The following is a 16,052-nucleotide window of genomic DNA, read 5'->3' on the forward strand; positions in this document are numbered from 1 at the left end:
CAACATTGGACTCTGAAATTTCGCTACCATTATTTGTTTGGTCTGACGACCCAAACAAATAAAAATTGGTTGTGATTGAAAGCACTTTCATGAGATGATGACTTAACTGAGCTAAGAAATAGTAATTTGATAAGTAGCGATACCAACTTAGTAATTATAAACCAGTAATGTTATGAGTTTAGTTTATTCTGAACCAAATTATTAAAGCATAAGCAAATGTGTTGTTTTTTTACCAAAAATGTGAGTGTTTATAAGTATGGAGTTGGAACATTTACAAAACATTTACTAGTGGATATTTTTGGTAAATGTTGAAGATTATTACATAACCTTAAATGACATTATGTAGCCAAATTGTTAATCATGTGTGTTATCGCCACGTGCCGGGATGACAGTCTCAACCCTTCTCCTCATACTTCCAGTAAGGCATCTAATGCGATTTTGAGGTAAACTTTGCCTTTCTTGGTGCAGAGCTTGTTCCAGTTGTTGCAGGTGTTTCGTACCATTGCTCAAATAAAATTTAAAATGTCAGTTGTGGTCATGTCAAAATTTAGGCAAAATGTCGGGTGTGGTTAACTTGTTTCCAGGTCAAGATGGATTAGAGTGAAAATAGGATAAAAACTTAAAGTACTTTGAAGATCAGAAGCAGGTAAAATTATAATAGAGTAAATATGATATTATAATACAGTATGATTATATTATGTAATATATAATATGATTTTATATATTATACCACTACGACGAGGTATTAGTTCTGTAAGAATCATTTTAGAGCTAAATGGTAAGAGTAATAGTAGCATAAATATCTTTCTTATTATATGGTGACATTATGATTGTGAAGTGAGACAAAACAATGTTGTTAAAGTGATTGTGAAGCGCGACAGTATGTTAATGCCAGAATGATTGTAAAGCGCGACAGTATGTTAATGCCAGTATGATTTTGAAGCGCGACAGTATGTTAATGCCAGTATGATTTTGAAGCGCGACAGTATGTTAATGCCAGTATGATTTTGAAGCGCGACAGTATGTTAATGCCAGTATGATTGTGGAGCGCGACAGTATGTTAATGCCAGTATGATTGTGGAGCGCGACAGTATGTTAATGCCAGTATGATTGTGGAGCGCGACAGTATGTTAATGCCGCCAGTATGATTGTAAAGCGCGACAGTATGTTAATGCCAGTATGATTTTTGAAGCGCGACAGTATGTTAATGCCAGTATGATTTTGAAGTGCGACAGTATGTTAATGCCAGTATGATTTTTGAAGCGCGACAGTATGTTAATGCCAGTATGATTTTGAAGCGCGACAGTATGTTAATGCCAGTATGATTGTGGAGCGCGACAGTATGTTAATGCCAGTACGATTTTGAAGCGCGACAGTATGTTAATGCCAGTATGATTTTGAAGCGCGACAGTATGTTAATGCCAGTATGATTGTGGAGCGCGACAGTATGTTAATGCCAGTATGATTTTGAAGCGCGACAGTATGTTAATGCCAGTATGATTTTGAAACGCGACAGTATGTTAATGCCAGTATGATTTTGAAGCGCGACAGTATGGTTATGCCAGTATGATTGTGGAGCGCGACAGTATGTTAATGTCATAATGATGATGAAGATCGACAGTATGTTAATGCCACCAGTATTATTTTGAAGCGCGACAGTATGTTAATGCCAGTATGATTTTGAAGCGCGACAGTGTGTTAATGCCAGTATGATTGTGGAGCGCGACAGTAAGTTAATGCCAGTATGATTGTGAAGCGCGACAGTATGTTAATGCCAGTATGATTTTGAAGCGCGACAGTATGTTAATGCCAGTATGATTGTGGAGCGCGACAGTATGTTAATGCCAGTATGATTTTGAAGCGCGACAGTATGGTTATGCCAGTATGATTGTGGAGCGCGACAGTATGTTAATGCCGCCAGTATGATGATGAAGATCGACAGTATGTTAATGCCGCCAGTATGATGATGAAGCGCAACGTTGATGACAGTATGATTGTGATGTGTGATATTTTTCTCTTAAATTCTCACATTTTTGTTATTGCGTTGAACATACGGCTTTAATGTGCTAAATTGGTTGAATTAAATCTTGGGTGTAGATATTTGTTCCAAGTCCTTAAAAAATGCCCCATTCTCCGGTTGGGCATCTTCTTTAGGTAACTTGACACATTTGAAAAGTTTAAATATATGATTTACAAAAATAATAATCAAGAAATTATCAAACATGACATTGGTTGGCAAGTATTAAATACATGATCCGATATTACATGATATGAGTGTAGCAGATAGAAAATGTATACTAACATTTTGCCCATTGATGACCTATCCACTTTGATTATCGTAATAACGATATTATTTTCAACATTTTTCATTATATTTGGGTACTCACAAGTAGGACGGTCATTACAGTATTGCATTTGCAGGTAACAGTATAGAATTTTCAAAATTGAGGATTATTCGCGGGAAGGCAGATAGGTAATTTTATTTCGGTCCATACTACAAGTAGTTAAGTTTCTTAAATATTGTTTGTGCTTCGCTTGCTTGGAACTGGATCATGCATCTAGTCATATATCTCCTCGGACCCTTACACGACAGTATCATTTCTATATTGTCTCATAATTGTGCAGATTGGACAATTTAAAAATTCGAATCGAGAGACCAACGTAAATTTCTTGAATTCTGACATTATTTAAGCATGCTTACACAAATAAATCCTACAAAACATTTTTCTGTATTTTAATCTGTGGTCGGTTTGTTGACCACTTGAATTATTTTGGGTCATCTTAGCCGAAACATTATTATAATTTGGCTATGTTTGTGCTGAATACATTGCTGCAACGTTGTATTATTTTAAACACATTTGCACATAATAGGTTCTTAATAATAATAATAATAATAATAATGAAAATAATAATGATAGTAATTTAAATAATGATAAATAATAATGATGATGATGTTGATGTTGATAATGATATTAATAATAATTCTACTACTACTACTGCTACTGCTACTGCTACTACTGATACTACTGCTACTGCTAGTCTGCTACTGCTACTACTACTGCTACTACTACTGCTACTGCTACTGCTACTGCTACTGCTAGTCTGCTTCTGCTACTGCTACTGCTAGTCTGCTACTGCTACTGCTAGTCTGCTATACTACTGCTACTGCTGCTGCTACTGCTACTGCTGCTGCTGCTGCTGATGATGATAATTGAAACATGTATAATGTTTTAAAATATTGGATAAAGAACGCATGTATGCTAAAATATATGTAAGCCTATTTTACTGTTTTAATATTGTAGAGATGTAATTCAACATTTCACGTTTTAAGCATACGTATTCATGTATTGAATAAATTGAATAAGATATAAACAAGTGTCATAAAAGACGAATAAATGAATTAAAATATTAAATAATCTTAATGTAACAGATAGTTAAACGTCGACAATTTGCAGTAAGTCTTATCATCAATGTCACGTTGAACGTCTTTATTTAGATGTTTCCATAATAAGTGTAAAGATAAGATCCTGACACAAGTTTCAGATAACGCAAGCTACAGGCAGTTATCCATTGTTTGGACAACTGATAGCTACTGTTAAGAAAGCGGAATTATGCAGCCTCTTCTTATTGTGTTTACCTGCCTAAGCGTATGTAAACATTTTTTCTACTTTCAAACAACTTAATATTGTTCAGTGTCTAGTAAAATCAAATTTAAAACATTTCAAAAGATGAGTGTTTTTTTTTTTACAAAACCATGTTTAGTTATTGCTTATTTATATTTTAATATCAAAGTTTTTCCAATTGACACAGCTAAAATTATTCACACACATATTTATTAAAAGCTATTTTTTCTACCGTTTACCTTGAACTAACTCGGAATTGTCTATGAACTTTTACTTTATTTCTATGTAGGGCGATGCATGTTTTGCCCTACGCAAATTGCGAATGCGCGAGAAAATTCTAATTCCGGTCGATTTTTCATAGCAACGGACCGCGTCGTAAAAGCTCTATATAAACATATATTTCATTGAAAATAGATTTCTTTAAAAGATTTACATAAAACATAATTTACAAATAAAGTATCATGTTTAATTTCTCGAGATAAATTAAATGTCACCTACCGGGTGATCATATATCGCGTCTAGTTTTTGATGAAAATTAATTAGAATGGCTCTTGTATGGCTCTAGTTTTCTGTCCTATTTTCTGTCATTTAGAAAAATCCGGCGTATTTGTGACAAACTTCAAAATAAGATTACCAATGTCTTTTAATGATTGTTTTTCAAGGTTAAATAGAACAATTACAGAATGCATTCTGTCAATACTTACTGATTCTTTTTCATTATACCGTATAAAAATATTTCAAAGAACCAGTGAAGGTTATTTTTTTTATAAATATTTCGGAAAGAACGAAAACCATGAGGCATTGACTTTTATTATTTTAGATTAGCATTAAAAATTTATTCTTTAAAGACCTTTTCCCAGTGACTTATTTTGTAGATGAATATCAGTACAAATGTTGCTGCAATGCAGAATTGAGAAGCTCCGCGCAAAAAAATGCGCTCATTACAGATACCTTAGCAAATCATTCCTACGCACAGGTCATGTTATATTCAGATTAAGTACTCTTGAACATTTTTCGGAATGTTTTGTAAATCTTTTTTTTTGCATCATTATACTTATCGTATACATGTACTGTCCATAAGAGAGGGGCCAGATATATAATTAAAAAATATATATATGCTTTTACTGATGCCTACCTGGTAAGGAATAATTCCATTGAATACAAACAAGACTTGTAAATGTAATGTGTTTTGACTGTAAAACAGTGCCAAGTTTCATCAGTATTGAAGCATTTTTCATATTTTCATAGCAGTTTGAACTTGTAATGGGAGACTCTAAAATGAAAATTACCCAAATAACTGTTAAAACAGAAACTATTTAAACACGTTTCGCTTAAAATGTCTTTCATTTCGCTTAAAATGTCTTTCATTTAGCTTAAAATGTCTTTCATTTAGAACTCTATGCTTGTATAGATTAAGTCCAAGTGAAAGCATGATAATTAAATTAATTAAAATAAAATTATGCATCATAATTATATACTAGCAAGAGTCTAAAAGCAAATTAAACACTTAAACTATATCAACTCAACTCAAAGAACCCCCCCCCCAAAAAAAAAAAAAAAAAAAAATTAAAAAAATCAGGTTTATATACCCGTTTGTTTGCGTAATGTGCAAAAGTGGACTGGCGCGCGACATATGGAAGCCTTGGAACGTCACTTTTGTTAGTTGTCAAAATATTTATGGTCCGAATTTTGTTATGGATCATCCTAGATAATCAATAATTGATAATTTGCGTAAGTGCCCTTTTTCATATATAAAACAACTGACCCAGCTTAAACACATCTTAATCGCCTTGGTAATTTCGTTTCGGTTAAGGCTAATTACATAATGTGATTTGGCAATCATCTCTGTTTTATAAAATCTATTTTTCCCAAAATTTTTCATCGTCTGTCCTCAAAGATGAAATTATTGTAACTTTAAACTACTTAAATGATTTGCATTTTACCTCTGTCTTCGCCTAAGTGATTTTGTTACACTAAACAAGCTCATTTCTGATGCTCATGATATATACATATGAACCTGATATCTATGCAACTAAGTAGCTTATTCCCCTTTTTTTATTATGATATTTTCACTCAATTGACATTTGTTGATAGATATCACAGATTAATTGCAATAGTTATCTTTTAGTATGAGTAAATATATAAATGTTTTTTCATATTATAAATATGCCTTTTCTTTACTAATTTATATTATACATAAAAATTTTGTATTTATATTTACTGTATATATGATCCTTTGTACACTGTAATATATATTATGTAACTGCTCTTCAGTTATGGAGGAAATAAAGACAATAATATTTTTTATGGTTTTATATGTACAGACTCAATCAAACCGAGTCTGCAATTCTTATGTGATTTTGTTGTGATTAGTGCTTCCGAGGGATCACTTTGTTTCCAGAATTTTATATCATAAGAAAAATGCTCAAAAAAAGATTTATCAATATTGTGAGTTCCAAAAAGCATTATTTGTAAAGACATTACCGAATTTACATTTCCACGTTAATAAAGTGAGGTAATTATAAATTCATTTTCTGTAAAGTTTAAGTCTGTTTTTAATAAGAAATGAATGCATATAGTTTAATGATTTCATAAAGTGTGAACAAAACTTGCAGTATGAATTTTACATATTCTTCAATGAATGAAAATTGTTTTAGAAGCATATACATATATAAAATTTCAATTATTGTAGTAACAAACTAAATTACAACATACAGCTAACACAGCTATTGCTTTTATACTAGTATAAATTGGAAATAAGACAAGATTATGAGGGCAAAACGGCTGTATGCCTTCTTTATTTAAATCGTTTTCACGATATGTATTTTTGCATGGGTCTAGTTTGTAAAAATATAAAAAGTAATAAAATCGGGGTGTATTTAGAGTTCAACCTAGTTGTGATATTTACGATAATTGTACTCTAAAACTATATACGAACAGCATTGTGCATATATTTTAACTGTTTAACTGTTTTATGTTTGATATAATTGAGAGAAAATGTTTACCACAAGAATCATGTTTTATGTGTTATTCCATTCATACTTTCTACGATGACAACAATAAAAATACATGTATACGTCAACATTTTGAAGTCAAAAGTTTGTATTTTGTAACGTATCATAATGACGAGATTTTGAAATGCGATGTTCAGCGGCGTGTTTTATAAATGATTTTTTTTTTAAAATTTTATCTTATATTATCTTTTTTTTTCAATTCATTTCATTTATTAATAAAAATATTTATTTTATCACTATTCCATTAGAAAACAGCAAACGAAATCCGTTTTCAAAACTCACTCGAAACACAGCTTTGCTACAAGTTAGATTAAAATATTTACACACGTTGTTCATCTTCAAATTTGAGCTGGCTCAATATTTCATCCGTCTGAGTTAGAATTTCATTTTTCAAAGAAAACTGATAAATATTTTAGATGACGCAATATTAATATTCGATTTGTAATTCGCAATTCAACTTTCGAATTCTTTTAATTTTCAATGTTAAGCTTACACAAATTTTTAATTTAGCTAGAAATTTACTTGAAAAATAAATTTCGATATTCGATGTAAGTGTTAAAAATGAGTGAGACTTAAAAAAGGATTGGAGCACCACACTAAATACCGTTTTCCGGTATATACCGGGCAAGGCGCTTGAATTATAAAATGATAAAACCTTGCCTTTTTACCCAACGGAATGAACTTGAATAGGTCTAATTCATCTTTTCACACCGATTTATGTATGTTAATAAATGAAAAATGTAAAAATCGGCGAAAAAAAAGGGTATTTGTTTATTTTCTGCAAGCGTCTAAAGGTACTGGTCCAATCCTGTATTGAGTTAAATCCGTTAAAAATATACTAATTACTATTCGACGTCGACAAAACTATCCTGTGACTGGCTTGAATTTACATGTTCCGCTGTTGATCGTTATTTTCGTATTTTATTCGTATGTACCATAAAATGTTCACGTGAGAGTTAATTTTAACCATGATAAAATCGTACGTATGAGTAGTTCGATTCGAAAAAAAATAGGACGATTAGATGTCAGATGACTTTAGAAATGATAATTTGTGATTTCTTAAACGTTCTTTTAATGTTTTATATTTTATATTTTATTATACATTGTAGTTAATGGTTTTTTTTCAGGATATGAAAACTATGATGTTAGTATTTGCTAACACCATCTTACTAGGCATGCTTTATCAACATGTTGAGTGTTATGGGCAGTTCTATGGCGGGTCCATGAGCTATGTTATGGAAAAACAACCTGACGGAAACCAACTGGTAACTAGTTATTGCAATTTTATTTCATTCTTGCCAGATAATAAAGATTTAACAACAACAACAATTCTGGTTTGGAAATATATGGTTCCGAAACCTGAATACGTATACACTATGTGTAGTTATTTATACTTTATCTCTTTCAAACGGTTAATTTGAAAATGTAAGAACCGTCAGAAAAACTAAATAAAACATGAATTGTTTGATGATACAGAAAACTTTTTATAATAACCAGGTAACCATTGAGCTTATAACTGGTTGGGTGCTTGGGAAAGGCCCCTGTGGCTCAGGTTGTACTAAATCTGATATTGGAAGATCTACTCGTTTAACTAGACCAAAAATGGTTTCAAACAATCCATACTACCTTGGTAAATTTTCAAAGGAACAAACATCAAACGCTTCAACGGTACTAATTCCTATGGATGCAAGAGTAAATTCCACATACAATGAAACTGTAATCGCTGTCAGTGAAAAGGGAAAATGGGAACAAGAAATAATGCACTTCAGCGTTATTATGGAGAAAGACCTACAAATAATGGATATCATGTAAGTACATTTATAATAATATTTATGTTGATATAAAGTATCTGATGTCATAGCATGAAATTGGTAAACAATAAATAGTTTAATCGTGCATATCTACATGTGAGGGAATATCCGAAATAAAGTAGACTTTAACAGGCTAAATCAAAGAGAGCCTGCCACATTTTAATATTAGTGTGTTGGCCTTTCTTATTCTTAATTTCTCGAAAAAAAATCTTGTTGCTTCGACACAGGTGGATTAGATTTAGTAAACTTTATATGAAGTGTCCAGAACATTAACGTAATAATATAAGATAGAAAAGTACTTTATTGAGAAAAAATTGCAAGCGCGCTATGCGATTTATAACCATTTTTACACTACATGGGTAGATTTTGCGACACATGATCTCAATTCAGGAAAAATATACGGCAGAACTAACGGAAAGCGAAGCAACACCACTGTTCGATGTGCTTATTTTACTATGTCAATGTTTGACGTATTCTCAATTTAGAGATTTTGAAAGAACATTAATTTCGGTTGTTACCAGGGTATAAGGCTTAGAAATGCCGATGTCAGACCAGCGGCAAATCATTTAGTTATGCCATTTTCTCGTAATTGTATCAAAATAAATGCCGGAGATGATTGTGTCAACCTAAAAGGAATACTCAACTTTGTTTTTATATAAATAGTTTTTTTTAATATATATACATATATATGTATTGGATTGAAACGGACTCTTCATTAATAAAGCAGACCTATATGTTTTTAAAAGCTGACGCTGATAGCGGTCGTGAGTATCGTGGCCACAACTGGGCTGCTCAAGTGAAAAGTATTTTAGATGTACATTGATTAAGCTATGTCTGGAATCAACAAACGGATGTGAATAATATACCGTTCTAGTAGATAAAATAACGCATATTAGATACATATTATCAACGCTGGTACTCAGACATAAATAATTCGCCACGACTTCAATCTTACTGTATATTTAAACATAATTTCAAACAGAACATTATTTAGATTGCATTAAAGAGAACAAGTATAGGGTTTCAATATCAAGACTAAGAACATCGTCGCACAGTTTATTCATAGAAACCGGACGCTACGAGTATATCGCTCGAGAAGAACGGCTTTGTAAATCATGTTATAGGTCAGACACTCGCATTGATATTTCCATAGACTTACATTATAAGAAATGGTCCCTGATCCTACCTTAAAATTGAGTTTTCATGCTAAAGAGGTAATTTTTCTAGCAGAATGAAATGCCTGACACATAAAAATGTTCCTGTTATATAGGGGTAGCCAACTAAATTTTTTTGCAAAATGACTTCAAAGAGGATTACCCCCCATTTCATTGAAATTTTCTGCTGATCACAGGACTGACATACACTTTTTATAAATGCAAATATCCAAGTCAAAATTATCACAGAGACTCATGAAATATTTCATTTTCTTCAGAAAACAATGCAGTGTTACTTTTTAAATTAGTTTTTATACTTAAAAATACCCCACATTCATCCAATCACCTCATGTATAAATTGACTCATACGGTTTTCCCTGCACTTTTTTTCAGCCAATCGCTGGCCGTGTTACAATGCGTTACCCTGACCTAAAGGGAATATTAAATGTTTAGTATTCTAATATCTAATAATAAATGAAGTTGCATATACAATTACCAATTATATGGATGCATTTTCACCACTCTTAAGTCATTTAAAGCTTTGAAGTTCCCTTTTTTCTAACAGGCACCACTATGTTGCATTCCGGATATTCTGAAAAAGAATGTTAGCATGTGATTTTCATAAATAATTCATTATTCTGAAGTCAATTTTTGTAACAACTTCCATAAAATCACTCAGATAGCAAAACTACACTGTTTTCATTTACAGAAGTGCTTCAAATAACTAATTTTTCTAACAAAAGGATGTAGCAGGGAGCAATTTTGTCACCCCACCCATAACAAAATAAGTGATTTTTCACCCAAATTTCAACATTTTATTACCAATAGACTTCCTGAATGAAGATTTAGCTTAGCAAACATACTTAATAACTACTGTATAGTGACCTGACTATGGATTACACATTATTTGTACACACATAGCAACATTTTGGGTGTAACTAGGTATTTTAAAACTGCCCCTGCTGTATTTTTTTACTCCAAATATTTGCTTATATAGTCTTAAATACAAGCCAAAATGTCAATAAAATGCCAAAATTCTTTATATATATTTGGTCTCTCTCTCACATGGATATTAAAAAATGCAATATATGGAAAAACCAAGTTCCACTGGACTTAACAGCACAGTAACAGCCTAAAATCTGACTTCTACACCCATTTTTTTTGCCATTTTTGCATTCATTGGAGCCAAATATGACAATTGAAACCTTCTTTCAGGTGTTTTACCATGTAAATCACCTCTTCAGACCAAAATGTACTTGGAATGGATAGTACTGTGTATTTTCTTCTCAATTAGGTAGCCAGAAACTAGAATTTATGCACTTATATAAGTTTCTCAATAAATAAAGGGAGGTAATTCACTGAAGTTGTGCATAATCACACCCTTTGTGTACATTTATATACCAGAATTAGTGCCTTTTCTGTTTATAGACACATCAGAGACACTAAAGCTGTGTTATAATTGTGCCTAATATGATTGTGAAAAAGTAAATCAACAATTACTTATCAATAAAACTTTTTCTACAAAATAATTCTACCCTTGGCCATTATGATGCTCATTCAATAATGCATTAAATAGTCATAAAGTCTAAAAACTATGGCATTATACATTGTGAGTGTGTAAATATGTATTACCAAATAGAAAACAATAAATTCTAATCACTATTTTGCATCTTAAATACATAATAAGAGGCTATTCAGAGGCTACCTAACTTTAATTATGCTACATTTTTCAATGGATTTCAATTTCTAAGTATGTATTGATATTTATGCCCTGAAACCAAGTAAATTTTAAGACATAATCCTTAAAATGCTATTTATTTGAAGTTTTATGCTATCTATGCCTGTAAATGAAACACAAAACATTCTTATATGGGAAACAGACATAGAAGCAATTTATTTGTGACATTCTATGTTATTATATGAGCAAAATGGAAAAATATTTGTGCCGAGCGAAGAAATGTCCGCTCCTAAAATAAGTCGAAAAGTTAACAGAAACAGCACCCTAGACTATTTCTAGTATTAATCTATTAGTTTTGAACCTGACAATATGCATTTGTATTGATATACCTGCAACACCCATCAAAAGTGGCCAATGTGCTTACATCAGGTCCTGTCAAGTTATACATAAGTCTTCAAACCTGGCATGTGTATATCCAATGTACAGCATTTCTTTGAAATCTGAAAAATATTTTTAATGACCAAGGTCAACATTATTCATCATCAACATATCACCAATTAATTATCACTCAAATTCACTGTTTAAAGAAAACACAAACCATTATTAACTTTTAAGTAACAATAATACTCTTCTTCATATGTAAACAATGCTTGTAGATTGACCCCCTTGACACATTATCTGCTGTAAACACCAACAGTTGTATTGAAATAATGAAATTTTATACCTAGACAGGCTGTATACATCCATTCTTCCAAAATATCAGCTTTTCGTGGCGTATCAATGAAGACAAAGTACAACAAATGAATTATGACAGTTCCAATTTCCCTCTCTTTAGGTCAGACACTCGCATTGATATTTCCATAGACTTACATTATAAGAAATGGTCCCTGATCCTACCTTAAAATTGAGTTTTCATGCTAAAGAGGTAATTTTTCTAGCAGAATGAAATGCCTGACACATAAAAATGTTCCTGTTATATAGGGGTAGCCAACCAAATTTTTTGCAAAATGACTTCAAAGAGGATTACCCCCCATTTCATTGAAATTTTCTGCTGATCACAGGACTGACATACACTTTTTATAAATGCAAATATCCAAGTCAAAATTATCACAGAGACTCATGAAATATTTCATTCTCTTCAGAAAACAATGCAGTGTTACTTTTTAAATTAGTTTTTATACTTAAAAATACCCCACATTCATCCAATCACCTCATGTATAAATTGACTCATACGGTTTTCCCTGCACTTTTTTTCAGCCAATCGCTGGCCGTGTTACAATGCGTAACCCTGACCTATATCAGAAAAGTTGAGACTGATTTACACTTTATTTTAGTATGTCCTAAATATCGCGAAATAAGAACAAAATATTTTCGGCAGTATTTTTGTCATTGACCATCTATACATAAATTTGATCAATTAATGAATGCCACATCCAAAAAATATATTTGTAATTTATCGAAATATATATATATTGCCAATAGAATAAGAATTTCATAATTTGTTCATACACCTCCATAATACTGTATACTCTAATTTTGAAAACAAAAGCTGACATGTTAGAATAAATACACTGAACTTTGCTAAAATGTGCAAAATGCTATGTATTCGTGAAGTCAATTTAATAAACTTGTTTTTTCTTTTCTGAAAACAAGTTTTCATGTACTTGGCACAATTATATCTTTCTTGCTTTAAACTTTGTAAAAGAGTTTTATGCAATAAATTTATGTTATGTTATATTTTAAAGCAGGCATGTTAATTATATTTTCGATCCTTGAAGATTCAGCACGGCAATATTGTTTGCGTTTACACATTATGTGGTATTTTCACTTTCTTTCATTTGGTCTTTTACAGCTTGGGCAGTTTCAGTTTTTTACATGAAACTTTATAATAAACAACCCTTAGGCTATGTTAACTGCCTTTTAAATTTTTTTTGACGTCTTGTCTGTGATATGCAGACATCATAACCTCTGATTCCCTTTCAAATTTCATCGTTAATAGTTTCGCCCATTGCCATTTAGTTTTGGGAACATCTTTCTACTTGGAGACCATATGCCGCTTTTCTTTGAATGGCCCGAACCTTCCACATTGAAGGGTCCGTGATAACCGACATTTGAACAAATCTGTGAATGTTTTAAAATCCCAATTTTTACCAGTTCATGCTAAATGTTGAATACTACTTAAGCCGGTGCTATGGGGGCGTGGACGGTAACTTGCACTTTACAGTACCGTCCATGATCAGCCTCAATCAAACCAAGCCTGTAACATTTTCAATTTTGTCGTTTTTGGCTTTCTTTAATGATTCTGTTTTTCTCTATTTTATTGCCACAGAAGTGTAATTTGTGACGTGTTGGGGCTATAAAACGTCTCTATCTATGACTGCCAGGGCAGCCATCACGTGCATGTTAGTCGTGTTAAAAATAAAATTATGATACAAAAAGGAACGTAAACATGTGATGCTAGTTACCATGTACACGTATCTATAATATATAAATATTTCGTTACAGAGAAAATCATTATTTTATTTATGCAAGTTTAAAAAAAATGTGGATAGTTCATAATCACCAAATTTTTAATGACATACTTAATTTGGTATTACAATAAGTAAAGTAATTAAGTCACTTACTTTGAAATAATATTTCATAAGCCTTTGGTTTGGTTCATTTATATGAATGTTTCACAGTTAATTAGATTCACTAGAGCTTGTTGCAACGTAAAGGATTTCAGAGAGCGGAATATTTTCATTACTAACAAACTTCTAAAACAGGGCTACCGCTATCATAAATTACGGAAATATTGAAACAAAATTACAATCGTAATCTTGATTTAATTTTAAAATTCAATAGTGAGTTAAAACACTTCTGTGAAAAGCGATGAGCAAGTCTGATTTTACGGGAATGTTATTTACAAACTTCGTAAGATCGTGGGCCATGGTAATTGTTCTGTTGTTTTTACTAAAATCATTTTATTTAAAGAGGTTATGACCCTACTTTTAAAGACATATCGCATGCTAAGTGTCAACGCTTTTACAGTTGGACACTACGCTTTCCTCTGTTGATCAAGTGGGAGACTCTATGATGAACCCTTGTAACCCTAGGGAAAAAAATGGCGCCGCCCTATCGGTAATGTGTATTCTATCGGTATATATTTCCAGCTAAAGAATATTGAAAAGGAAACAATTGAATAGTTTGAATATTTTCATTCATGTGTACATGAAATGCAACTTTTCATAAAATGAATTTCTGTGAGTTTGTCTAAAGCACATGCCATCAATCAAGAGAGATATGTGCTTTTCAGAGAATATTATGACTCTGATTGTGATACTGTGAACCCTAAGACTGTGAAATATTGACTTATTATATTGGGGCATGAGTCATAGAAGCACCACATCATCATTTTGTACCGAGTTATCTTGAGTCCTTCTATGCATGACAAAGTAACAGTCCAGACACTATTGTTTTGTAAGTGGTAAATATCCAATCTCTAAGTGTGACCTCTCCCTTTTAGGTAGTTCCATGTGTCTTAGAAGGGACACGTCGTCGTTATGTGTTCGACAATTATTTTAAAATCCTTCAATGCATGACAAAGATAAAGTCAGACACGCATGTTAGTAACTTTAAACTCTTGTTGTAAAAATGTTAACATTCAAACTGCAAGTGTGACCATGACCTTTGGAAAAGAGACTTAGTTCTCCGACTTGAATCACTTTGATGTGGTTAACATTTGTGCCAAGTTTTTTCAAAATTCCTAAATGCATGACAAAGTTACAGTCCGGGCACGTATGCTGTGTGAGTGGGGACCCACGGACAGACGGACGGACGTTCTCACATTTTGATTGTATGTGATTATTGTATTGTTCTTAAAGCCACATAAGACAAAAAAGGCAAATAAAACTTTACGGAATGAATAGCATAAAAGAAAATTTACTATTAACTATTGCTTTCATTTTCACATAAACCCAAAATATCTGATCATTCAGACAGACAGACAAACGAACGGAAGGTGCAATTTTTACATTTACCGCCCTTAAAGTTGTAACCATACATAAGTGAAATGTTAAATATGTATATAATTATGCTTCTTAAACAATTTTCAAACATCGAAGAATATGTAAAATATGTACTGTATAAAATATTTGTCCACATTATATGAAATCATTAAAATTTATGCATTCATTCTTATAGAGCGATTAAAAAGTATAAAGCAGATCCTTAAATAACAAAATTTAATCAGTAAGCATAATTTTTATTTTTCCCTACCCTTTGTATTTATATTAAATTCTGCTCATTGTCTTGCATCTGAAATATGACCTTGACCCCGAAATACACTACACACTAATGCATTATGGCAAAGTTCAATTGTATAGAAACATCTACTTCTGTTCCTACTTTTTAGTGTTGTATTAATGTGGTGGCATAGCATTTTTTCACAAATTCAGTTTTTTTGTCTATAATTTAATTTTTTAAATTTATTTTCTGATTTTAACGCCAATTCTAATTCAGTTTTGGTCAGAACTCGACTGTAAATCCAGCCGCTGTTTTCCCTGGATCAATAACCTGTAATTATTAGCTTCTCCAAAAGTGTCCTACTACTAATCCTAATTGATTTTTGAATTAGCGGTGTGAGACCAATGACCTCTAAACAAATTAGCAGATAATAGTCATTGAGCTAAGCGTGTTGGTAATGAAAATAAATTTAATTTAGCTATTTGTCTTACAGTTATTTTAATATAAACATTACACCTTTCATTCTATGAAGTATCATCTATCAAATT

The 16,052-nt window shown here is 31.9% G+C and overlaps 1 protein-coding gene and 1 long non-coding RNA gene across 2 annotated transcripts in view; one reads left to right on the forward strand and one right to left on the reverse strand.

Moving 5' to 3' along the window:
- Nucleotides 1–3,536: 3,536 nt before the first annotated feature.
- Nucleotides 3,537–16,052, forward strand: part of LOC132732049 (uncharacterized) — a 73,969-nt gene continuing 61,453 nt past the window's right edge. Inside the window, exons 1-3 of the mRNA XM_060718399.1 lie at nt 3,537–3,647; nt 7,765–7,902; nt 8,135–8,445. Coding sequence (XP_060574382.1) covers nt 3,612–3,647; nt 7,765–7,902; nt 8,135–8,445 — 485 coding nt within the window. The 5' untranslated portion in view covers nt 3,537–3,611. The remainder of the gene's footprint in view (nt 3,648–7,764; nt 7,903–8,134; nt 8,446–16,052) is intronic.
- On the reverse strand, nt 9,598–12,491 carry LOC132731958 (uncharacterized). The gene is made up of 3 exons (XR_009625962.1): nt 12,005–12,491; nt 11,670–11,780; nt 9,598–10,194 (listed from the first exon to the last, which is right to left on the reverse strand). It is a non-coding gene; the product is annotated as an uncharacterized LOC132731958 (long non-coding RNA).

The sequence above is a fragment of the Ruditapes philippinarum genome, unplaced genomic scaffold, assembly GCF_026571515.1.
Source record: "Ruditapes philippinarum isolate M1 unplaced genomic scaffold, ASM2657151v2 ctg2963_1_1_1_1, whole genome shotgun sequence".
NCBI classification, from domain to species: domain Eukaryota; kingdom Metazoa; phylum Mollusca; class Bivalvia; order Venerida; family Veneridae; genus Ruditapes; species Ruditapes philippinarum.